This window comes from Desmodus rotundus, chromosome 1, assembly GCF_022682495.2.
Source record: "Desmodus rotundus isolate HL8 chromosome 1, HLdesRot8A.1, whole genome shotgun sequence".
Classification (NCBI taxonomy): domain Eukaryota; kingdom Metazoa; phylum Chordata; class Mammalia; order Chiroptera; family Phyllostomidae; genus Desmodus; species Desmodus rotundus.
In genome coordinates this window covers 10,014,300-10,040,057 of record NC_071387.1, presented here as the reverse complement: position 1 = coordinate 10,040,057, position 25,758 = coordinate 10,014,300, and the positions used below count along the sequence as shown (strand labels likewise).

General features: G+C 45.0%; 1 protein-coding gene and 1 long non-coding RNA gene across 2 annotated transcripts; one reads left to right on the top strand and one right to left on the bottom strand.

Annotated features, from left to right (window-relative positions):
- Positions 1–10,537: 10,537 nt before the first annotated feature.
- PDCL (phosducin like) lies at positions 10,538–17,900 on the bottom strand. The gene is made up of 4 exons (XM_024562423.3): positions 17,767–17,900; positions 16,208–16,384; positions 13,900–14,081; positions 10,538–12,639 (listed from the first exon to the last, which is right to left on the bottom strand). The coding sequence occupies exons 2-4, from the start codon at positions 16,377–16,379 to the stop codon at positions 12,088–12,090; spliced, it is 906 nt and encodes a 301-aa protein (XP_024418191.1). The 5' UTR covers positions 16,380–16,384; positions 17,767–17,900; the 3' UTR covers positions 10,538–12,087.
- A 223-nt stretch (positions 17,901–18,123) lies between these two features.
- On the top strand, positions 18,124–24,786 carry LOC123479894 (uncharacterized). Its single transcript, XR_006655699.2, has 3 exons — positions 18,124–18,303; positions 21,321–21,580; positions 22,198–24,786. It is a non-coding gene; the product is annotated as an uncharacterized lncRNA (long non-coding RNA).
- Positions 24,787–25,758: the final 972 nt, after the last annotated feature.

Below are 25,758 nucleotides of genomic sequence, written 5' to 3'. Positions count from 1 at the left end.
TCTCCCTTTCTCCTTCCCATCCCTTCTGTATAAAAACAAATAAGTAAAATCTTTAAAAAAAAAAAAAAAGTCAGCTTCTTTCTCATCCTCTTTCCAGTTCTCCCAGTTGTGACTGAGGTGAGGTCAATTCTGACCAGCATTTCCCTGCCACAATCTTCTCACACCGTCCACTGAGACAGGCCGTGAAGACAAAAGCCATGTGGGCGGGGGAGATGGGGGTCTGATTGGGGCACCTGGGCTCTGCAGCGCGGTGGGCACAGAGGGCAAGGGGCACCCACGGGCGAAGGACAACGTACACACAGGCATGGAGGCCGAATGAGCTCAGCGTGTGCAGGAGAGCCTAAGGAGACCCACGTAACTGGCTCAAGAGGGAAAGAAGGGGAGGGAAGTGTGAAGACGGAGGGCCTGGGACTGGGGAGCACGGCCCAGAGGTTAGATATCAAATGCCGGAATGGACTTGGGTCAGCAGGCAATAGGGAATCATTGAAAGTCCGTATGTTCAAAATCAGCCTTCTCGCTTGTTCTGGGCAAAGCCACTCCCACCCGCAATGCCACACACAGGCACAGTTCCCCAACGCCACAGTACCCACCCAGCACCGTCTCCTCCGCCGCACAGCCAGGCCCTTGGTGGAACATTCATGCACAGAGAAACACTCAGACACGTTTGGTTGTACAGAGACACAGTCACTCTACACCCAAGTATACAATCTTACAAACACACGTCCACGCATGCTGTCACATACAGAGTCACAGTCACACAGGCATACCTATTGCCCTGTCACCGGAGGCACAATCTCTCCCACATCCCTGTGCTTCTTACAGGAAGCCAGCAAAAGCAGAGGGGACAAGAGGGCTGGCCCCGGACACTACTGCTATAAACCCTGAGCTTCCCTGACCCAAGTCACTCTGCCTGGGGGTCAGAGTCAACCCGACACTTCTCTCTCTCAGGCCTTCACAAGGTCTGAGGGGCAACAGCTTCGCCGTGCATCAGGCTCCTAAATGTCCCGAATTGGAAACACACCAGCTACCCCTCCCCATCAAATTGGGCCCTAGAGAGGAAGGGTAACTTCCTGGGAACCGAGCTGTCTCCTGCCCCAGGGATGAAGGCCAGGGGAAGGGGGCTGTTGCCTCTGGAGAGAAGGTAAGGTGCTTCCCAGGCCCCAAAACCCGTAAGTGTGGCCGATACTCCCTCCTGGACCCTCCAGTGACAGGCTGCACCTGGCCCCCACTGCTTTTCCGTCCTGTGATGTGGAGAGGCCCCAGGGGACACGTGGGGCCAGAGGCCAGGCTGGAGGGTCTGCAGATCTGTCCTCCTGTGTGTGACTGTGAGCGTGAGTCATACTGTGTGAGAGAACATGGTTTGTGTGAGGCTGTGGCTGTGCGTCCCCATCACTGTACACTGATGCCGTTGAGGTGGGAGGACAGTGTGCCTATGGATGTGCCCCTCCGGGGTGGCACATCTCTGCCGTGACCCGTCGCCAGCTCATGTCAGCGCAGCCAAGTGCAGAAAGGGGCGAGGATGTGGGTCCCCAAGGCTGTGCACGAAGATGTGATTTTGGTATCAGTGAGGGAATTGGGTGTGACTGGTGTGCGTGAATGGGCACAGGGAGAGTGTGTGACAGGTCCCAGGAGCTGTCGTGGTGTTCTGAGCCTCTGTGAACAGGGGTGTGTGAATGACCATCACCCTCGACCTCAGGGCTATGTTGTGACTGCGTTTGGCCGCCTGATTATGTGTAAGATGAGCTGGTCTGTGGGTCTACGGTTACGCTGGCTGCTTCCTTAAGGTCTGCAGTTCTGTACGCCATGGCTCGCACCTGTGCATTTGCAGAGAGCAGCTTGAGGCTGCGCAGGTTTGCGTGCCCGTGCGGATGTGCTTGTGATTGCATGTGAATGTTCTGCAAACAGCTCAGGGTGTTTGAATGTTCATTGGGACCAATGTAGACACGGGTCAGAGCAGGGCCAGTTTCAAAAAGCCATTTTATAAGCAAGCTTCCCGCACCCATCCTGTCCGCTCACCCTGATCCTCTTTCCCTCCTGGAAGGTGGGATGTGATGGGGAGCTTCAGAAGAGGTGCTCTCCTGGGAGCCAAGGTCAGGTTCTTCTCGCCCAAGGGAGGAAGAAAAGGAAGACACTAGGGTAGGGAGGGTGTTTATTTGATTGTTTTATTTTTTTTAATAGGAATGACATGGAAAGAAATTAGGAGATTATTCCCCTGCAGGGATGACCTCAGTATACCCTTCAGCAAATCTATGTCTTAACACCCCTCTCCCTTCCAGAATCCCTCTTGGAGAGCGGTCCATGCCTTCTGCAATGAGACTGGACAGGAGAGGATAGAGGCACTGATGCATGGTGCCTCGATCCTTAGGAGTTAAGCCTCTGTGCTTGGTAGGTGTGTCTGTCTGTCTGTCCACACCGCTTTCTCCAAAACAGTTGTGCATCTGCTTGATGCTCAGTGTTTGACTTCATGGGAAAAGTTTTTCCAGGACATAGGGAGTCATCCAGATTCTTTTGTTCTTTTTGCATTTTGGGTTTTTTTTTTTTTTTTTGCAAGTCTGAAAATGTCTTTATGCTTCTCTCACACTTGATTGATATTTTGCTTTCATAGGGAATTCTAGGTTCAAAAGGTTTTTTTCTTCAGAGTTTGAAGATATTTATTGCTTGACTGAGTTGTATCATCTGCTGTTGATGATGCAACATTTGATGGCAGTCTTGTCTGCATGTCATTAGGTGCTTGGCCCTCACCCTGTGGCCTTGGGAGGTACTGGGTTCTTCTCCTCAGCCTCGATGTTCTAAACTGGCACGGCGTGGGTGCTGTGGATTCATATTCATTTCCACATAAACGCGTGTGCCCTTCAGATCTGGGATTTTTATTTCTTTGGTATGTTCCTCCTTCCCATCTTGTTTTTGTTTATTTCCCACTCTTACTTTCCTGAAGTAAATGTCTGTTGGTCAGATCTCTTACCTGCTGTTTTGATCTTCTCTCTGTTTTATCTTTTCATTCCAATTTTCTTCCTTTTCTGGTCCACATCCTGGGCAGTATCTTTAGTTCTGTTTTTCCTTAAAATCCCAACATATCAAAGTCGGAAGTGGCCCTGAAGATCACCTGGTGATGTATTACAGATGGGGAACCTAAGACCCAGGAAGGAAGAAGCTTTGGGAAGTGAAATGACTTGCCCGTGCTTACAGCTGCAAGTAGCACCAGGGCTGTCTGACTCTGTGATTTTCCTCACGGCCAGGAAGCCTCGAGCAAGTTAGTGGCTCTTCACCCTTTTCCTCAGACACTGGGGAGCTGACCCACGGGTACAAGGACCCCCAGGGGTTCAAGGCGAAGAACCAGCCCAGTCATAGATGCTGCCAGTGAGTCTCAGAGGGGCCCATTCATCTTATTGGGACTGACACGTCCACACTGCAGCACAGCCTCGTGCCTGCCCTTGGCCTCTGACCAGGGCATGCTGTCTCTGCCTCAGCACGGTCAGTGCCTCCTGCAGGCTGACCACCACCAGCATCACAAGCACGTCAGGTCCCACTCTGGCCCGTGAGAACCCCTGTGAATGTGGGAAACGGGCTCAGGGAAAGGAAGCGGCGCGCCCCAACTTGTCGCCCTGCCTGTCTTAGGCCCAGCTCCCCTGACTCTCGGTATCCTGCTCTTCCCAGCACATCGCACCCCATCACTCAATTTGAGTCAGTAACTGTTACTGGCCATCTGCTACGTGCCACGCACCGGGACAGGTGACACCTAATCTACTTCCACACCCCAGGAAGACAGGAAAGAGAAGGAACGGTGAGCGCGTCAACAGCCTCACTCACAGGCCTGTGGGTCTCTGGGCCCCTTTCTCACCCCTCCACCACCTAGACCTGGCCTCTTGTTTTACTTCAGGTAGCCCTGACACTGACCTGGACACAGAGGACAAATCCTTCTGCCATCCCCAGAAAGACCACTAGGGACTTCATAAACCCACTGAAGAATTTTTTCCTAGATCTTTTTCCCATGAAATAGAGAGACCACTTTTTAACACCTTAAGTAAAACAAACGTGCGCAAATGACTGACTCGTTTCCAAGTGGTTCCAAGAATTCATTCTTATCCCTGTGAGGCTGCTTCTGCTCGGGGGTTGCAGTCCCTCTTCAGAAGGGCTCTGGGCTGCATGAGGAAGTCTGCTTCCTCTCACTCACCATAGTCCCCGAGTTTGCCCTGAAAGGACCTATGACCGTCTCAGAATCAGTTTATCTCACCCTCCCTCATCGATATGGCCCACCCTTCTGTTTAGTCAAAATAATATGCAGCACCAGGAACCACCTGATCCAGAAAAAATAAGTAATAAAGTAAGGCCGCCTTCATTTCAAAAGTGCAGCCACTGGAGAGATCTTAGTGAAAACATTTCCGATCACAAATGGCAAACTGATTGCTCCTTCTGAGGGTACAAAGAACATTTCTATAACCTTTCATGCAAGGGCTGCCACAGAGGAAACACAGCCATTAGACATGACAGATCGGAGCAGAAAGACTCTTTTTCAATGTGAAACTGACTGCTTTAAAATACTAGCGATGAGGAAAAAAATGGGACAACTGTAATAGCATAATCAATAAAATATATTTTAAAAAATAAAACAAAATCAAATACCAGCAATGGATCAATATGCCACGAAGCTGATAAAGAAATTTTACTCACTCTGAACCATGGACACTTTCTCTTTTTTTTGTAAGATTTTATTTATTTATTTTTTAGAGAGGGTAAGGGAGGGAGAAAGAGTGGGAGAGGAATAGCAATGTGTGGTTGCTTCTCACGCACCCCCTACTGGGGACCTGGCCCACATCCCAGGCATGTGCCCTGACGGGACTTGAACTGGCCACCCTTTGATTGGCAGTCTGGCACTCAACCCACTGAGCCACACCAGCCAGGATATGAACCATGGACACTTTCTTAATTCATCCTATTCACATCTCTTTGCCCTGTTACCTTCACTCCTATTACCCTATGTGTCTGTCCTGTGTTCTCTTTTTTGTTCCTTGAATTCTTACTGCCTTACCTTTTTGTCTCTTCTCTCTCTCTCTCTCTCTCTCTCCTACTGGGCAGTAGGACTAGACGTACAGCTCTTGCCCTCACATACATAAACAGCAATGAAGATTATGATCTAAGCCAGGAGAGGGAGACAAAGTGTTTTACAAGCATCAAAGAGGGAGCAAAGACTTAAGATCAGGGGAGTCTGGTAAATCACACTTACCACCCTGGTGCACCTGCCCCTGAATCCTTGGCCTTGGCTGCCACTCATGACTCGGGTTCAGCCATGCAACTTGCTTTGGTCCATAGGATGTTATGAGGCATGAAAAGAAGCTGCCAAGCACCTAAGATCCTCAATTCTAACCTCCGAGTTTCAGGGTTTCAGGTCTGACTTTACTGTTCACTAACTGACTGACCTCCAGCAAACTGCTTAACTATAAAGTGAGGATAATGACATCTCCCTGGGATTGTTATGAGAATTATCTAAGAAAATACCTATAAAGTGCTGGAACAATGCCCCGGCACACAGTAAGTCTCAGTATATGTTCACCACTGTCACTAATTCAGGTAAGTGAGAGAGAGACAAGAAGTCATCGAGGGTGAATGATGGGACTCTGACCTTGGGGACTGCTGGCTACCCACTGCCTTCCTCTTCTCTTCCTCAGCCAGGTTTTCGCTCAAACTTAACTAACCATAATATGAAAGTGTATATATGTTGTATTTATCAAATAATATTTGTTTTCTTTGTTACTCATTTTTTAATCTAGTTCTATCTCCTAAAAGCAAATTCTCTAAAATGACTCGTATATATTGCTAGGCTTCAATCATCCTCAGGCCCCATCCAGTCCGTGGCTCCTCTGACTTAACAACAAAACTATCCGTTCCCTATCCTCTGCTGCCACCCTGTGGTCATAACAGGTTATAACCAGTATTTTCAAATGCTTTGGCAGGGCTTGGGATTTAACTTGAACTTGTGATCTGGTTCTCAGTAAGCATAGGCACCTGACACTCCCCTGATCAAAGATATGTAACATTCCTGGCAGGGCAATATAACAGCCAGCCTTCTGCCCTAGTGTGGAGAATTCCAGCCTCCTTGGGAATTTTCCACACTTCAGCAGGAAACATTCACGCCTGTCAACTTGGATCAGAGACCAGACATGACACAGTCCCTGTCCCCAAGGACTTCACAGTCTGATATGTAAACAAACAATTACAATTCATCTTTGGCAACCACACAGGCAGGAGATGGGATGACCCTCCAGGAAAGGGAGACATTGTCATTCGAGTCACCAGGACAGTCACGTCTCACCTGTGGGGAAACTGCACGTTTCCCATGAAACACACGGTGATAGCGTGAGAACCGACCACAGTCGGAGACTTACTGAGAGACTCTGTGCATTAAGCAAAGTGCTAAGTGCTTTTCCAGTGGTAACTCGTGGGCCTGTCCTCCAACTGACTGTTGTCCCCATGGGGCGGGTGGGGACACCAAGGCACAGCCAGCACGGGAGCCAGGCTTTGAGCCCTCAAACTTTCCTTAACCAAGGTCACCATGACCTGTCGGAGCACACAATGACATGCTTGCTTCTTTCTGAAGAGGCGAGAAAGACTTCAGAGTTCAGAGAGGGTGTGAGATCTGAACTGAGTTTTGAAGGATAAATGGGGGGTTTTCCCAAGCTGTCAAGGGAGATCCAGGGTCCTGGATAAGGCTCTTTTCTGATCAGTGGCTCAAGGCTCTGTGGGAATGGATAGTAAATGAACAGACGACATTCATGGATGGTCTACCACGTGCCACCCACACGGAGGACTTCGGCTCGCTGCGTGAATGCTTGCAGCAACGCTCTGAGATAGCCACTGTGCTACCCTCACTGGGGAAGTCGAAGGTCAGAGAGACTAAGAATTTACCCGCTGTCAGCCCCACAATCAAAAATAAATTCTTTGATTGGAGGGAATAAAGATAGGAGTGAGCCTTGTCTTATACTGTGGGGCTTCAAACTAGGTAAATGTTTCACATACTCAAAAAAGAGTTAAATTAAAAAAGACGAATAAAAGCAAACCCAAACATTGAACCAAGTGGAAATAAATGAATCTATTTCTATAGCAAGTCCATAATATAACCACAGAGAAAAAAATTAATTCAATTTTTTTCACTCAATACTCTATACGTGCTTAAGAGGATACACTCTAAAATTCTTTTAAAAACTGCAAAGAAATCTTGCAATTTTTTCATAGTTATTATTGTTAGCAAATTATGTGAGCAAATTATTGTTAGCAAGTTATTACTGTCAGCATAATTATGAAACTACTATGTGTATTTTATGAAAATAAAAATTAGTAACTATGTGGATATAGGGAATTGTGTTTCCATTGGAAATACCAACATGAACTCCTATTTTCTTTAATGTTTTTTTCCTGCTCTGTCCACGCAAAAGGCCTTGAAGCAATAACATCCCAGTAGCAGCTAGATTTCAGTTCTAAATGCCATTCCCACAAAAGGAAACAGTGCTTCTAGGAAAAATGGTTCATTTCAAGCCCTAAGCAAAGAAAGAACCACATGATCCTGGAATATCTCGGGCCAAAAAGAAAAGAAGGTCCCCAAGACTAATCAAAAGGATACAGGTATTGGCTTTAAAAGACGACTACTGGCCAAAAGCACCCCCCAAAAAATGATGGTAGTAGACATTGAATTTATAAAAATCTGTAAGTCCACAGATACTGAGAGAAAGAGAAGGGAAGGTAGGTCTCTACTTTGCAGAAGGCTGCCAGGAAATAAGTGCAAAAGAAATGACAGAATTAGGAAATCACTAACGCAATAACTTGGTTCAGGCAAGCATCATCAATACATACTAACACTAGGGGGAAGAAATGTACACAGTCTCAAAGTAGCACATCACAGATTACTGTTTACAAAGAGGAAAGTAATTGTAACATGGAGATCTGGCATTCACCACCTTAACCAGGTGATTAAGCCTAGGATTACTAACGTGACATCAGGTACCCCCTAACTTGATGCGGTAAGAACAATGTAACATCACTTCTGGTCACATTTTTATCAAAAATGGGGAAGCAAATCAGAATGTGAACATTCTGTGGGGCAACTGGCCTGGACTTTTCAAAAAGCCACTGCCATGAAAAGTAAGAACAAAGTTAAGGGGACCGTTCTGGATTTAGAGTAACAAAAATTCAATGTGTGCACACCTTGACTGGACCTGAATTTTCATTTTGAAGGAAAAGATTATTGAGGAGATTTTGAGACAAGTAGTGAACATTGAGTATGATCTGTATTTTGGGTATTGTTGAATTATCATTAATTTTCTTTGGTGTGATGATGGTATTGTGGTTATGAGGGTGAGAGATCTTCTTAGGAGACACAGCGAAGTTTTAGAAGCAAAGTCCAGATGTCTGCAACTTCGTTCCAAAGGGTTCCACATACTCACACTCAGCAAATGTAGCAAAATGTTAACTATTGGTAAAGCTCTGTGAAGGGTATACAGGTGTTAGTTGTAATTAATACTCTTAATTTTCCTGCAGGTTTTCAAGTTTTCAAAATAAAAGGTGAATTTTTAAAAATTGATTCATAGAATTGGAGACCCCCAAAGGGTCTTCAAAGATCATCTAATTCAACTCCTCATTTTACAAATGGAAACTGAGGTCCAGAGAGAGGAAGACACCTGTCTGAGGTCACACAGCTGGTTTCTGAGACAGCTAGAATGCACGTTCACTATTCTCCTCATGGGGGGATGGGTGGCAGTGAGGTTGAGGGGACAGAGGAACTTTGGGAAGGACTTGGTGGAATCATGGCAGATAGAGGTCACAGCCACAGCCCAGACGGGAGGAGGTTCTCACATGAAACACAGGGAGGCCCAGGAGACTCAGGGCTCCGTCCCACTCCACTTCTTTTTCTCAATTCAAACTCTCTCCCTTATTTCCTTCTGCCAACCTATTCTCTCTCCTACCTTTTTAAAAAAGTGTCTATTGCATCATCACTTGATCATTTTGCTTTCTCCACCAAAATGACATCAGAAAAATACAAACTGTGAACTAGATCAACCTCGTTTCAAAACCTGGCCCTGCCCACTGGCTCTGCAACTTGGAATAGTCACCTAATGCTAAGTTTTGGTTTCTTCATCTTCGCAAAGTTACTGCTTCCCACCTCGAAACAATGTGGCATTCAATGAGCCAACACTGCTCATTTCTACATTTCTATTGATGCCTTATCAAGTGCCAGGCCATTGTGGACACTGGGGACAATGGCAGCACTTACTTGAAGGCTGACTGCATTCTAGTATTACATATGAGGACTCATGTGACTCATCCCCATTTCACAGATGAGGAAACTGAGGCATGGAGGGGGTGAGTTTCTTGCCCACAAAGATAGAACAGCCTCTTCCCAGAGTGAACACTGACTACGCCACAAACAGGAAGGAAAATGAAGTCCATGTCCCAGTGGGGCTTCCATGTCAGAGGAATGTGAGATGGGGGGGCGGGGGGGGGGGGGGACACTACTGAGACAGTTTGCAAGAAACAAACACTTGCTTCTTTCCTTCCCCCAACTCCGTGGCTAAGAGAATCACATGGCTGAGAAAAAGAAGTGATCGGAGCCCTCTCCTTTTCCAACTCCTCCCCTCCCTCACTCTATGAATAAAGAGAAAGGAAACCAAAACGTGAGCTCTTTGGTGACAGATGCTGTCACTCACCTTAATCCATAGGGTGGTGATTCTCAAACTTGATCCTGCTTCATGAGCACAGGGAGGGCTTCTAACACGTGTGCTGAGCCTCTCCCATAATTTCCAATGCGGTAGGTCCAGGGAGAGGCCTGAAAATGTGCCCTTCTAACAAGTTCCCAGGGAAGCTGATGCTGCAGCTCTGGGACCACACATCGAGAAACTCTGTCACAGAACCACCCGTGAAACAGGTATTGTTCCCAGTGCAAAGGTGAGGAACCTGAGCTTCAGGAAGGCTAGGTGAGCCGCAGCAGGACGCGAACCCTGATCTGCCTCCATAACCCGTGCGGTTTGCACTACACTCAAGTTGGAGATTTGACACTAGGATTTCCCGAGTCCTAGTCCATCCACTTTACTCCAGAATTTTTTTTTTTAAGATTTTCTTTATTTTTAGAGGGGAAGAGAGGGAGGAAGAAGAGAAACATCAATGTGTGGTTTCTCCTGCGTGCCCCCAACTGGGGACCTGGCCTGCAACCCAGGCATGTGCCCTGACTGGGAATCAAACCAGTGACCCTTTGGTTTGCAGGCTGGTACTCAATCCACTGAGTCGCACCAGCCAGGGCAGAAGTTCCATCCTTGAAAGGCAAAGTCAAGGTTATTTTCATTTCCAATGAGAACAAAAAATGGCTGGTAAAAGCTATTTTAAATGTTCCTGTTCGTTACCCAATAATTCCTCTCCTAGATATCTGTACTAAGAGAATGACCGAAAACATAGCCCAAAATACAAAGCTGCTAAGTGTTTCAGCAAGAAACTGGGACTCAAGGTATCCAATATTAAGGGACTGGTTAATAAATTATGGCATATACAAATGATGAAATATTATGAAGCCATTAAAAATTATTTAATTTATATAACATCAAAGAATTTATAATAGTAAATAAAATACAACACATAACTAAATTCAGTAAGTTTTCAATGTTATTAAAAACAATGAAAAAGGAAATAAACTAGAACATTGACAACAGTTGCCTCTGATTTTCATAATCTTCTCTACTTTCCACACTTTTACAATGAGTTTTTATGGTCAGAAAAACCAAGCACTTTCTTTTTGTTGATTAACAACAACAGGTATTTTCAAGACCCACCTTGTAAGTTAGTCAATTCCTAAACAGCCAGGAAAAGCAAAACTGAATTTTATAGCTAATATTTAATTCCAGGTTACATTTTCCCCGACCCTCAGGTAAAAAAAAGAAAAAACATAAGTGACAATCATTATTATACATACACAGAAAGAAGACTAGAAAGATACCTGTAAAAATGATAACGGATTATTTTTGGTTGGTAGAATTATAAGGCTTTTTAAATCTCTTTTTCACATAATTTTTATTAACACTTTCTACACCTATCATCTATTACTTTTGTAATAAAAAAGTCTGTGCTTTTTTTCAAGAGACAACTGACTAGCAAATTACAGCACATCCCATACAACGAAATTTCCACAGCCACTTAAAAATGTTGTAGGAGAGTATTTATAACATGGAAAAAGTTTGCTACATTGGCTGACCACACCATAAACAGTACATTCAGAATGATCCCATGGTTCAACAAACAAAACGTCTTTGCCAACAAAGAAAACATCTTGGAAGGAAAGTTTTTACAAAATCCACATTAAACAAAAAAATTATTTGTTAAATAAATGACAGAGAAGGATTGAGCAGGAGCATGTTACTGAAAGATCCTCCTTTAACAAGGCTTTGCGGCACCCCCTCCCGCCCCAGCCCTCATCTGTAACTGCTCTTCCAGCACCAACAGGGCTCTCGGTGTGGGTCCTTCCTCCCACTCTAGACTCAATGCCCCAGGGGCACACTGACGCCAGCAGCAGAAACCTCCCCTCTTGATGGGCAATCACACGTCGTCTGGAACCATAAAAAAAGACCCCAATAGAGAAGAGGGTCTTGGGGCAAAAATTAACTGCCTTCTTGGACTATGGATCTGATTAGAATAAACTTAACAGTCATTTGATGAAGGAAATGCACTATTTATGTTGCAAACAACTCACTAACTATAGAATTATGCTCCTGGACTTGGCAGGGGCCTCTGAGATCATCTTTAGACAGTTTCCAGGACACTGTCTTTAGGATGCTATGTAAATATTGACTGGAAACAACGAGGATGTCATGCTGGAGGATCTGAAGTAAACCGTTCAAAAGCCTGGCTTCCTGTTTATACAATTTTAAGTCACTTTATTGCTAGCCACAGGGTGATTCCGCATTCTGATTTATTTTAAAAATTTCTTGACTTTACGTATAATAAAAGGGAGTACAAAGAACTGCTGCAAAGCCAGGAGACACAGGAAGGAATAAAAATAAACACAGAGACATGTCTTCCAGCCCAAACAATGAGAAGTCACGCCACTGGATTATGGGTTCAGTCTATCTCCAAATCGCTATCCTCACTGTGACATGTGGCGGAGTTCCGCACGGACGTCAGCACCAAGACTTCCTTATCTGGGAGCAACCCAAATTCCTGCAGAAAAGCCTCAAGGTCCACAGCAAAGAAGTCTTCGCCCAGCTGGTCTGTGACTCGAACAAAATTACCAATCAGTTCGCCGCCCTTGTAGATCAGCAGGGCAGGAAGGGCATTCCTGGTGAACCGACTGCTGGCCCCGATAACTGAGCTCTTCACCCGGCAGAATTTGACAGCTGGGTACTCGGCCGCAAGGCAGATCATGCACCCATGCATGGCGTCGGTCCCGGGAATGCCGTCCTCGTAGATATGGACCATGATGAGGGTGCTTTTCTGTTCTTTGTCAATCATGTCCAAAAACCCTTCTCCACTGGGGATCTCAAACACCTGCCTGAACTGGGGCCCCTTGTGAAGCTGCTGCTGCATCTCTTCCATTCTCTGCTTCCGGTACTGCTGCAGGAATTCTTCATCGTCTTGGTCCTCATTCATCATGGCAAACTCCTTCAGAGTCATCTGGAGGTGGACCAGCAAGTGAGCATCAGAAACACAAACTGAACACCTGGGGTAACAGTTAATATGGACCACATGCTTATGACACAGGCGGCACCTTGCTCAGCGCTCCACATGCACTACGTCTCACCGATTTCTCGGCTAACCCCATCAGAAAGTAACCTTTGTCACCCTCACTTTACAAACGAGGTTCCGAGACTCGAGATCATTTGCACAAGTTCACGTAGGGCACAAGTGCAGTAAGGCTAGGATTCAAACTAGATGGTTTTAAAACCCAGGCTTTTAACTACTGTATCAATATTGCTTCTCAACCTCTAGACCAGGACAGATGTTACTGCCTCACAGCCAGCACCACTCTGAGTTCACTCTTACTTATCGTCCCCAATCTTCACCCCACCTCAGAGCTTCCCTCTCTGCCTCGGCTGGCCACAGTAGCTCTCCCTGACCTGTCAGCGTCTTTGTTTCAGTCTAATGCCCTTAAATCATATCATATTTTGGTCAAGGCGAATGGCTCCTCACTTAATCCTCTTATCTGCTCCCTGATCCCGCCTGGCACTTGCGCTGCTTCAGGCCATAGCTGAATGATCTCTGGCACTCCTGGACATTCATCCGTGGTCAGAGGGCATGGGATGAAAGAGAGTCCTTTTGATACTGGGAAGACACAGTCAGTGACCCAATTCCATATGCCTGCCAGAGTGTCTATTTGCTTCTACAGCATTGCCTCATTAGCATAAATTCTCAAGAACAGGCTTCAGTGAAACAGAGCAACATGGTGAAAAGAGCGGGAAAATCTGGCTTAGAATCCGAGCTCCTATTAGATTTCACCAGTTGCATGGCTCTGAGCAAGTCCCCTCCATCTCTAAGCATTGGTTTCATCATCTTTAAAACTGAGATAATACCACCAACCTCAGTGGGTAATTTCTGGCCCAAGGTCACAGTTCAATAAAAGACAGGAAACTCACATTTACTGAGCACTTTCAATGGGCCAGGCACTGTGATGGGGACTGTACCCACACTGCCCTGTGAGCAGGGATACTGACCTCATTTAATCCATGAAAAGCCAGACTGAGAATGGAAGGGGCATCCCATGGTCACTAGGGCTGAGCTGACATTCAAAGTCATGTGTGTCTTAGTTATGACATGACTCTGTACTTCCCCCAACACTGCCCAGCTTCTTGGGGGCCGAATCTAACATCCCCTGCGTCCGAAGTCATTAACAAAGCCAGGGCAGCTTCTGAGAAAAACCTGGGTGCTAAGAAATACCTTCCCACTGATCTTCTCCTGGAGGTCCTTCTGTTTCTGTTGCTCCTCCTCTTCGTCCAGATGGGACCTGCAGGTCATTGAGAGCTTCTTGATCAGCCTTTCCATCTCCCGACACTGCTCCTCCCTTTGCTCAGTCTCCAACTGTTTGAAGCGGCGCCAGTCATTGATCACCCCCTTTGGACCTGGGTCGGGGGTGAACATGGAGGTAACCAAGAAGAACGGGCAAGGAATTATGGACCAGCTCACAATGGTCAGACGCTCGCTCCATCAACTCCACAGCGACGCTCACACGGGGCAGCGTGGCCTACACACAATGATGTCCACTGCAGCATCGTTTACAATACTTGCAGGGCCAAGCTAAGGGTCCCATGTTAGAAGATGCGTTACATAAATCATGATTCACCTACTCAAAGGAAAGCACAGGAACTCTTACAAAGAGGGCGTTCTTTCACAGTGAAATATGTTCAAGTATATTAGGTTAAAAAAAAAGAACAAAACGCAGAGCAGTATCATGGTATGATCCTCCAAATTTTAGAAGAATTGTATGTATATATTAAATGTTTATGGATCTCTATATACATGCATATACATTTGTATGTTCACAGAAAAAGCACTAGAGGGAGGTGCAAACTGTTGACAGTGGTTGTCTGTAGGTGGCAGGATCTAAGAGGACTTTTACTTTTTTCTTTCTACGTTTCTGTAAGATCTGAATTTTTACAACATTATGGCAGACTGTCCTGTTATTCAAGCTACCCCCATACCACCCTGCCCCACGTGATGGGTAGTACCTCCTCTGGGATCAGCACACATATCCCCAGCAGCTGATGTTGGGCTTGGTCATATGACTTTCTTTGGCCAATGGACTCTGAGCAAAAGCTTTATGAGCCATTCCATGCCTCCAATAGCCTTCTCTTGCTTCTTGCACTCGGTCATGAAAACGGCATGTCTTTGAACTAGTTACTAGAGTGAGAGGGTATGCGGAGCAGAAACAGAGCCGCTGCTGACCCACACAGGGAGCATGTAACGTGACAGAGAAATATAACTCTGTTATGTTCTCACAAGACACTGAGGTGTGGAGGTCTTTCGTTGCCACAGAAAAAATAATAGGAATCTATGTGCCGCTAAGCTGTACACCCCAAACCAATACATAATAAGTTTAAAAAAAAAGAATCTATGTGAAGAAAATGGTACCAAGAAACATTAAGAAAGACCCGAATAAATGGGAAGGCAATACCACTTTCCTGACTAGGACGACCCAACACCACATACGGTTGTCAATTAGCCCTAAATCAATCCAATGACATATGTGATTACATGTGTGTGCGTGCTCCTAAAATTTCTTTGGCAAAAGAAGAAAGCGCAAGTTAGGACAATAATAACATAGGAGAATATGGAGGGGGAGTAGCCCTACCAGATACTAAGACATGTTATAACACAACAATTAAAAACAGTGTGACACAATACAGTAAAAGACAAACTAATGGGTGAATAAATATTTAAGTGTAAAAAAAATAAAATCATAAAAACACTGAGAAAAAGCATGGAGTGAAGAAAGGTGTTTTAAGTAAGAAACAAAACTAAGAACTATACAATAATGCTTGTATGTACATAAAAATAAACAGTTTTTGCCAGGAAAAGAAGATAAAGCCAAAAGACAAACAACAAATTGGCAGAAATATTTACAATTCATATCACAGATTAATTTCCTGAATATATAGCTCCCGAAGAAGAAAAAGACCAATCACTCAATTTAAAAGTGAGCCAAGAATATGAAAATAACTCTAAAGGTATGAAAAGAGGCTCAGCGTCATTCTGCAAAAGAGAGAAAATAAAACGACAAGGAGTCACCGTCTGTCACCCGGTGGACAGCAAAGATGATAAAGTGGGAGCACACAGTAGGAGGGCAAGCATATGGAGAAATACCGTGCTGCTGCTTAAACTGTAACACAGTGCCACCTCCGCTTGACAGCAATTTGGCATTCGTACAATGAAAAGATGTAAATACGCCATTCCCAGGAATTTCCTGCTAACTACATACTCACACCTACGATTTATGCGATATCAAACAACTACTAATTTGAGAAGCTAGATTCACGCCCAGCCCAGTCTGTGTTCACTACTACGATGCTATGCATGTGTATTTGTATTGTACAGAGACGTGGCGAGAAGCATGCACGGTGAAATGACAATGCTAGGTGATCTCTGGGAGTGGGACTGGAATTACAGAGAAATGATCAGGAGACTTCCAACTGATACATACCCATCAGACATTTCTAAACCTGCTCCCGAACTCAGGGATTTCTAGTACCTGTGTTAACTGAGATGCCTTCGCCTGCCAACTCAGCATCTGCAGGCATCGAACTGCCGGCCAGGGCACCCCTGCCTTCATCCTTGTCCTCGCGGTCGCTGTCCTCATCCTCACTGCTGCTGTAATAGTACTGCAGCTTCTCCCCCAGCAACTTGTCGTCCAGGGTCGTCATGGCGCCTGGAAGAGGGCAACAAACCTGTTAGGCTCTCTGCTGTCTTCGACCAGACGCACTTGAATCTGAAGAGTAAGAACTCACTTGTGCTAAGATCCCACTATTCAGCGGACCCTAAAAGTGACTTTTTTCATCAGCAGGATCTCAACAAATCCATACCATGACGCTGTGGGATAGGGTTAGTCATGCTCTCTCTGTAGAAGGTGAAACTGTGGCTCAGATAAGGGAAGTTTCTTCTGAATAAGGGCCCCTAGTGCTTATGATAAGTGCATTAGTGCAGTGGCTTGGAGAAATCTACTTACTGACTGGAAGTTGTATTTGCACATACATTTAGTTTTTCTTATCAGTGAAGGCTGCTAGGTAATTGAAATATTGGGGAAGAACCCTCACGAAAAACTCCAGAAAGAAGCACCAAGAGGATGATGCTGTGTCACTAAGGCAATCATTTGTCTGTCTGATGTCTTCAACCTCGTCAGCAGAACCTTCGTCGAAGGTTCGGATGGATGGGGTCTGAAGCACGACCACCAACTTTGGTTTAAAAAAACGGCCCATGACAAGATTTTACGACTTTCCAAGAGTTTAAAGGACAACCGTTAAAGGCCAATAGTCTGCATCAGAAGAAGCCTGGGACTTTTGGAGAGAAAGACACAGCTTATCCCCAGCAGCCCTGCTAGCAGATCCAGCAGGGACGGTGAAAAATGCAGCCCTCACTCCTTCCAGGAAGCTAGCAATACTGTGCTTCCTTCTTTGAAGACTTAACTCCGGGCCGGTTACACTGCGTTACAAAGTGACTTTCCCCCCGAGCAGGGAGCTCTAAAAAGCAGGGGCGTCCACTGTCCAGCGCCAGGCCTCGGCACAATTTGCAAGCCCAAATGGAGCCAGCCTGGATCGGTGGGGGAATGTGAGGATCCCAGCAGTCAGATGGGAAGAGGGGTGCACAGGAAGCAGGGTAGAGAGAAGGGAGCAGGTACTAAGAAGGGGAGCAGAACTAAACTTAAAGAGAAATGGAAGAGCCAAGGAGGTGCAGGGTCGGCAGAGTGCGACCGGGCGGTGGAGTGCTTAAGAGCTGGCGAGGCCCGCGGAGGTGTTTCCGGAGACAGGCGGCCGCCGGGAGCGCGGTGAGGGCGGGGCCGGCAGACGGGTTAGAAAAGCGGGCGGGGCCTGCAGAAAGGTTTGCAGAGGAGGCGGGGCCAGCTAAGAAACTTTGTGGGAGCCTAATGGAGGTGGGGCCAGCGGAGGAGGCGGGGCAGGGGAATCCCGGAGCCCTCGGGGGTCGAAGGGGCGCACGGACAAAGCGGGTCGCTCATCACCGGTATTCCACCACATCCCACCCACATTCCACGTCCGCCGCGACTCCCTCCCCCACCCCCGACCTCAGTGCAGTTACCCGGCCTAGCTCTGTATGGATCCTTCTGGGCTGGTGGCTCCGAGAAGAAAGGGAGCGCCTGGAGGGAGAGAAGCGGATCAGTGCTTGGAACACCAAGAGCCGAGCCGCTGGCGTCCCGACTGCAGGGACCAATGAGACGGGCTTCCTGAGTAAAGACAGGCCCACGCGGCCCAATTAGAGGAAGCCTCTCTCAGTGGCCCAGTGAGAAGCTATGGGTCCGACGTTGGGACAAAACACCTCAACAATAGTAATGCGCTCTCATTTGTTTATTTACAACGAAAAGCTACATACCCAGCTTTGAAGAGTAAGGAAAATTTATTCGGTCACCTTTGAAGTTTCTGAAACTATTGCACATATATTTTTTATTGTTCTTAATCACATGACGGCTATTAGGACAGAATCAGAGATATTACGTACTTTGCCCAAGAACACACGGCTCTTAGATAAAAAAAAAAAAAAAAAAAAAAAAAAAGCCAGGTCCATGATAACTAAATGCAGTGAGAAGTCTTGGATTGCATCCTAAAACAGGAAAAGAACGTGAGTAGAATAACTCGCAAATTTGAATAAGGTCTATTTAATAATAGTCTTGTATCAATAGTTTTGATAATTGTACTACGGTTTATGTAAGATGCTAACCTTTGGGGATTTGTGTTAAAGAGTATAGGGGAACTTTACACTATTTTCGCAACTCTTTTACAACCTAAAATGATTTCTGAGTCCTTATTGAAGTGTCCAGTACACATCATGAAGTACCATATTTTCTCGTGTATAATGCACACCCACGTTTTTTGGCACAAACTTTCCAGAAAAAAGTATTTCATTTTTTAAATTCAATTATTTATTTATATTTAGTAATAAAACTGATTATCGTATTCCAGGGTATTACTTTGCATATGGATATCGTTATTGCTTTCTAGAGTTACACTTTTAATGCATAAGCAAAAATAATTACAAACATTTATATAGATACAGAATAGTCCTACCCATATATAATGGGCATCCTTATTTTTCCCTCAAAAATTTGGGCAAAAGCACACATTATACACGGCAAAATATGGTAACTTCTAGAAAGCTTTATGTAACTTGATTCATTCAAAATATACTAAAATGAGATACACTGTTTAATGTAGGACTCTTAATTCAAGAAAGAGTTTCTTAATTTATGGGTTCTATGACCACCTGAAAGGGTCTGCAAATATGTATATGTGCATGTTTTTCTGAGAAGCTGTTTGTTCAGGCTATCAAGAGCAAACCCTCCCCTGTTCCCAAATTTAAGAACAATTCATCAAAAAGATCCTATGGTGACTGTATTTTTGTTTGCATGAACAGTCGACTTGAAAATGCTTGTGATCTGCTTTACGTGACAAGTCAGCACCCAGCAACAGTGCCTCTTCATGGGAGATTCCCCATAAATACTTGTAAAATCAATACTAGAGGAATGCTTTTCTTTGAAATTTATTTTTACTCACAGCTCCCTGAGTCAGGGATCTTCTTCATCCAAAGTGGTTTCTTGTCCTTCAAAATTCACTTTAAGCTTACAATCCTCAGTACTGCCCAACAATCTTAATACCTGTTCCTACTCTCCCACTCTCTAAGAGAAGCAATTCACATCTCCTCTCTCAAATCTTTAACACTCCCTTCCCTCTCCTAGCTTCCTTGATCCCTGAATCACCGGAAAAATAGAAGCAATCACAACAGACTTGCACTTGAGTCCACCCTCTAAATGTACCAATAACCCCTGATCTGTACCTACTAAATGAATCACGGTGCAGTGGATCCCACCCATCCAGCCTCATAAAGGACTGGTTCCTGCAGTTATCTTCTTTCTCTCTCCCGCCTCTTTCTCTCTCTCTCCCATCCTTCTTGCCCCTTTCTGTCCTCCCTGAATATTCAGGCTTGCTTTCTCTTTCTACAGCATACTAATATGTTTCCTAGTTCTCATCTCTAAAAATATCCTCTCAGATGCCATTTCCCACTGTTCAGATTGTTAAAAATCAAAAAGTTTGATAACAGTGACACTGGGGAATGTGTTGCTGGTAAGAGTGCAAATTGATACAACTCTTATGGATGGCAATTGAAAAATATCTATCAATATTGCAAAAAAACCCTACATATACATTTAAACAGCAATTCCACTCTTGGAAGTTCATTCTATAGATATAATTGCAGGAATATATTATTTAGTGTTTTTTAAAGCAAGGTAAAGAATATTATGTATTAATTTCCTATCTTTTCAATAAAAACATATGAGCCAAGATTTGCTTATATATGCATAAAGAAAATCATTGAAAAATACATATATATATATAAGAAATAAAAGGCCCTGGCCAAGTAGCTCAGTTAGAGCAGTGTCTTTTTTTTTTTAATTTTTATTGTTATTCAATTACAGTTGTATGCTTTTTCTCCCCATCCCTCCACCCTACCCCAGCTGAACCCACCTCCCTCCCCCACTTCCACCCTCCCCCTTGATTTTGTCCATGTGTCCTTTATAGTAGTTCCTGTAATCCCCTCTTCCCACTGTCCCCACCCCACTCCCCCCTGGCTATTGTTAGATTGTTCTTAACTTCAATGTCTCTGGTTATATTTTGTTTGCTTTTTTCTTCTATTGATTATGTTTCCGTTAAAGGTGAGATCATATGGTATTTGTCCCTCACCACCTGGCTTATTTCACTTAGCATAATGCTCTCCAGTTCCATCCATGCTGTTGCAAAGGGTATATGCTCCTTCTTTCTTAGAGCAATGTCTTGATGTGCCAAGGTTGTGGGTTCAATCCCCGCTCAGGGCACATACAAGAATCCACCAATGAAGGCAAAAATAAGTGGAACAACAAATCCATGTTTCTTTCTTTCTCTTCCTCTCTCTAAAATCGATACATTTAAAAAAAGTTAAAGAAATAAAAAGTCATCTTTTAGGGGCAGATGAGAGGAGTGGAAGGGAGACTTTTTATATATAACTTCATGTGTGTGATTTTTAATAATCTAAAACTATTATCTATTCTATTCCAAAACATTGATTAATCTGTAATTTCTTTTGTAATGTCATTGTCAAGTTTTAATACCAGGGTTATATTGGTTTAATAAAACTAGTTAGGAAACTTGCTTCTCCATCTTCTAAAAGTTTTAGTAAATTGGTGTTTTTTTCCTTCTTCTTTGTTTACTAGAATTCACCTGTGAAACCATTTGGGCCCCGAGTTTTCTTTGTGGGGAACTCTATTTCTTTAGAAGATACGGGGCTGTGGCAGGCAGATTCTAATGGCTCCTGTCTCAATCAACAATTTACTGCCTCTCAGCTCCCAATTCATCCTTCTTGCTTTGCAATGAGGGACAGAATTCCTTTAAGCATCTGCTTTGCGTCAAGCTCAATGATAAGTTTTCTCAGTAGATAGAGGGCAACGGAGGGGCAGTGGTCAGTGGTACGGCTGTAAGGACATCCAGGGGAGATCTTCCCCAGTCCCGTGGGGCCAGTACACGTGGTCCCCTGATGGCCTTGCAACCTCAGTTGGCTCAGCAAATGATTGCTTGCCAGCAATCATTTTTTCTTGACCCTCTCCACAGGGAAGTCAGTGCCCTGAAGGCTTCCTCCTTGCAGCAGCTTCCAAAGGCCTCCTACCTGCATTGGCACTCGAAGGCTTCCTGTCCACTCTGGTACCAGCTCCTTTCACAAGGTCCTGTGCAGCTCACCTGTGGCCTAGAGACTTGCCTTCTGCTGCCAGCAACCAGTTCCAGCCTGAGCAAACCAGCAAACATCTCTGCCGTCCAGGGGGCTGCACGTCACCTTCTTCAGTGAGGCCCATGAGATCTGAACCCCAGTCTTGGTAAGTGGGCCCCTTTCCAACTTTGTCCTTCTTTAGGTACTCTCCCTAAGCCATCGGGGAGCCATATGGAATCTCTTTTTACCTTGTAGCCACATATTTAATAGATTTAAATAATTACTAAATTAATCACGTGATTTAATCATGCTTTCTATTAAACTTGCCCTGTATAATCCACCGTGTGGTTTCCTTCTCCCAGCTAGGAGATAAAGAAGTCACTCAGTCCAGTCCACACTCAGGGGGAGGTTACCCATGGGCCTGGCATTTTTTCACAAATCCTGAAGTGATTGTAATGTTCAGGTTGGACAACTGCACTATAGAGTTTCAGTTGTTAAAAAAAATCATAGCCTTTGCATGATAATTACTCCAGTATTAACTATAAAGGAAATAAAACCATCCTGGAATTTCATTTCCTTCATTAAGTTGCCTCTCCTTTGCCTTGATCAACTACCCATGGTTCTTTGGGGGCTACATCAGGCCTTGAGTATAAACTGGACCTAGTGACCTGTTTCTAAGGAATGACAAAAGTGATGGGATGCTGCTTTCTAGATGAGGTTATGCAAGATTTTGACTTCTTTTTAACTTTCATTCTTTTTCTTTCTCTCTCTGGCCTGCCTCAGTCTTGGGCTCTCCTTGCTTGCTGCTTGGGTGAGCCAAACTACCATATCGATTGTGAGCTGTCCTTCCCAGAAGTTCATGTGGCAACAGAAAGCCAAGGCCTTCACCCCAACATTTTGGGAGGAACTGAATCCTGCCAGCAAACACGGGAGTGTGGTAGGAAGCAGACCCTTGCCCAGGTGAGCCATTGAGAGGACTGCAGGGCCAGCCAACACCCAGATGGCAGCCTGAGAGACCCAAACAGGAGGGCCCATCTAAGTCACACGCAGATTCCTGACCTACAGAAAGTGTTAAGCCACCCAGTTTCAGGGCAATTTGTTATGTGACTATAGATAACCAAGACAAGAGTTATTTCAATTTCCTTTTCATCTTGTATCTGTTTTGGTAAGTTGTATTTTTAAGGAATTTGTCCATTTCTTACTTAAGTCCGTATAGTCCATTTTATTCATTTCCTTCAGAGGTACATAAAATACACCATTTATTTGCTCAAAAATACTTCAGGAAAAAAAAACAAACTTATGTCCACACAGAAAACCTGTACACAAATGTTCACAGCGGCTTTATTTGTAACAGCCAAAAGTGTGAAACAACCCAAATGTTCTTCAGTGGGCCAGTGTTTTTTCAGAAATATGGTACATCTGTTACTGGGGAGAGACGTGAGTCAGGAGTTCCCCCCACACTCCCCCCACCACACACACACTGAGCTGGTTCCTCAGTTCTTGTCTCACTCACAAGAGGATTCAAGCAAGAGGCAAACACGTATGGTGGAGATGAGATAGCAAGTTTATTTATTTACGAAACACACATAAGCATGGAACTACAGGCAGGTACCCAGCTCCACATATAAATGCCCCACGTACAGAGGAAATAAAGTTGTGTGTTTGTCTGTTCTATACACTTGAGTGGAGGCTACAGGTGGGTCTTTAGCTAATCTAAGTATGCTGACTATTGGGGTTCAGGGATTCTATTCCTTAGTCTGCTTCTAGATTCTCTCTCCTTGTCTCCCTTCCAAACCTTGGGAATAATGTCCAGCTACACGGGCTTTTTTCTTTCTTAGTAAAGGTTTTCTGTCTGGTTAGTGGAATTTGTTACACCGGCTCCCTTCCTCCTGTGCTGTCCCTGCTGGTGATGTTCAGAATACCTGGCAATCTCAGTGAGACTGTTACAGAAGCTTACAGAAGCCCCCCTTTCTTGGCACAGTCTCAAAGACTTCCCTTCTCCTGCACTGTATTTGCTTGTGATGATCAGGATGCCTGGCAATGTTAACAAACCAGGCTCGGGGCTGCTGAGTTCATTGGTGAAATATGCCTCCCTTTTGCTTCGAGCCTCTTATGTAAGTTCTTTGTTAGATTTCTTTGTTAGATTGTAATGGTGGGGGATCCTGCTTTATTTTCCCTTTGGCCACTCATTCCTGGCTGCTACCTAACACATCCATATCACGCTATACTGCTCAAGCAATAAACTATTGCCTTAAACGGAACAAACTATTAATATATGCAACAACTTGGATGGATCTCAAGGGAATTATACTGAGTGAAGAAAAGCCAATTTCAAAAGGTTACATTCTGTGTAAGTTCATTTATGTAACATTCTCAGCATGACAAAGTTATAGATATGAAGGACAGAGGTTTCCAGGGATTAGGGTGGGGGAGTAGGGTTAAGGGGTGGGGGGAAGGGTGTAAAGATAAAGGGGTGGCACAGGGATCACTGAAGTGATGGAACAATTGTGATCTTTTTTTCACTTCTGTTATCTTGATAGTAATGGTGGTTTCATAAATGTACGTGTGAGAAAAGTGCATAAAACTACACACACACGTGCATGCACGTGCAAATGAGTACATGTGAAGCCAGTGAAATCTAAATAAGGTCTGTAGATTGTTACTAATGTCAATCTCTTGGTTTTGATATTATGTTATAGTTATGTAAGACGCTGCCTTTAGGGAAGTTGTGTGAAAGGTACTCCTCACTCCTCACTGTATTGTTGTTGCAATTTCCTGTGAATGAGTAATTATTTCAGAATATAGACTTACCAAATACTTAAGTTGATCACCTCCCCTTCCATTGCTCTCCATCCAGTTATGAGGTTGACTTTTGAGTAAGACCTGAAGAGGGGGAGAGGTCTGGTCACGAAGACATCCGGAGGGGGTGGGGGGAGCCTTCTCTCCGTAAAGGATGTGCGCGTAAAGGCCCTATGTGGGAGCGCGCCCACCGTGGTGAACGCCAAGGCCGCCGGAGTGGCTGGAGCACAGGGAGCAGGGTCAAGGCGAGGACTGGCTTTCACCCTGTGTGATGGCGGACGCATTTGGAGGCCTGGAGCACAGGAGTGAAATGATCGCTGAACACTTTAATGGAATCACCGCAGCTGCTGTGGTGAGACTAAGCTGAAGGGCAGGAGCTGGGAGAACAGGAGGCCAGGGCACCTCTGGTGAGAGAACTGGGACTTGAACCTAGGTGGTGAGGAGTGGTCAAACTGAATGTATTTGGGAGGATCTGCTGCTGGAATAGGTGTGAGAGCAGTCAAGTGGGTAGTAAGTGAAACAGGTAAGACAGAGGTGTAGTTGGGGGAGTGGAGGAATCCCAGACACTCAGATTTGGACATGTGAAGTTAGAGATGCCTATTAGAGATTCCAATGGAGAATGTTCAGTAGACAGCCCTGTTGAAAACTGTCCACAGTGTTGAGAATTACTTACGCTCACCTTACAAAATCTCATCATCTGGTTGCATTATATCCATTCTGCTTGTGTTACGCTTCCTCATCTCAATATACTTTTCTTTTGTCCTTCCAAATTTCATGAAGTTAGGGACTAGTTCACTCCTGTATCCCTATTGTCTAGTAGTATATAGTAGATTCTTAAAAAAAAATTTGTTGAATGAGTCTCTGAAAACTTATATGGATCCAAACATTGATGATGGATGTTTTTAATGCACCCGGGCAAAGACAGGTCCTAAGCCCTTTTACGTTCATTCTGGCAGTAGTTCCCAAACTTTTCTGCACGTTGGGAGCACCTAGGGAGCTTCAGAAGTACTGACGGCCCCACCCCTCGAGGTTGTGATTTAATCAGTCCAGGGTGTAGTCTGGGCTTTGGGACTTTCAAAATGTCTAGAGGTAGCCCTGGCCGGGTGACTAAGTTGGTTAGAATGCCATCCCATGCACCAGAAGGCTGTGGTTTGATCTCTGGTCAGGGCTCATGCCTAGGTTGCGAGTTCGATCCCCAGTAGGGGTGTGTATGAGAGGCAAACAATCAACGTTTCTCTCTCACATCTGTTTCTGTCTCTCTCTCTCCATTCCTCTCTTTCTAAAATCAATAAACGGCCCTGAGCACTGTGGCTCAGTTGGTTGGAGCATCGTTCCACAGCTGAAAGGTTGCAGGTTTGATTCCGTCAGGGCACATGCCTAGGTTTGGGGTTCGATCCTCCATCTCCGATCCCCCGTCCAGGTGCACACGTGCCCTGTACAATCCCCAGTCTGGGCGGTACAGGAGGCAACCAATGGATGATTCTCTTCCTCCCTTCCTCTCTCTCCAAAAGCAATGAAAAAATATCCTCAGGCGAGGATAAAAAT

Coding starts and splice junctions, on each gene's coding strand:
- PDCL (XM_024562423.3), bottom strand. CDS start 16,379: ATGACGACCCTGGACGACAAGTTGCTGGGGGAGAAGCTGCAGTACTAT. Junction 14,082..16,207: donor AGGCATCTCAGTTAACACAG/GTACTAGAAATC, acceptor CCCCCGACCCAG/GTCCAAAGGGGGTGATCAAT. Junction 12,640..13,899: donor AGGAGAAGATCAGTGGGAAG/GTATTTCTTAGC, acceptor GTCCACCTCCAG/ATGACTCTGAAGGAGTTTGC.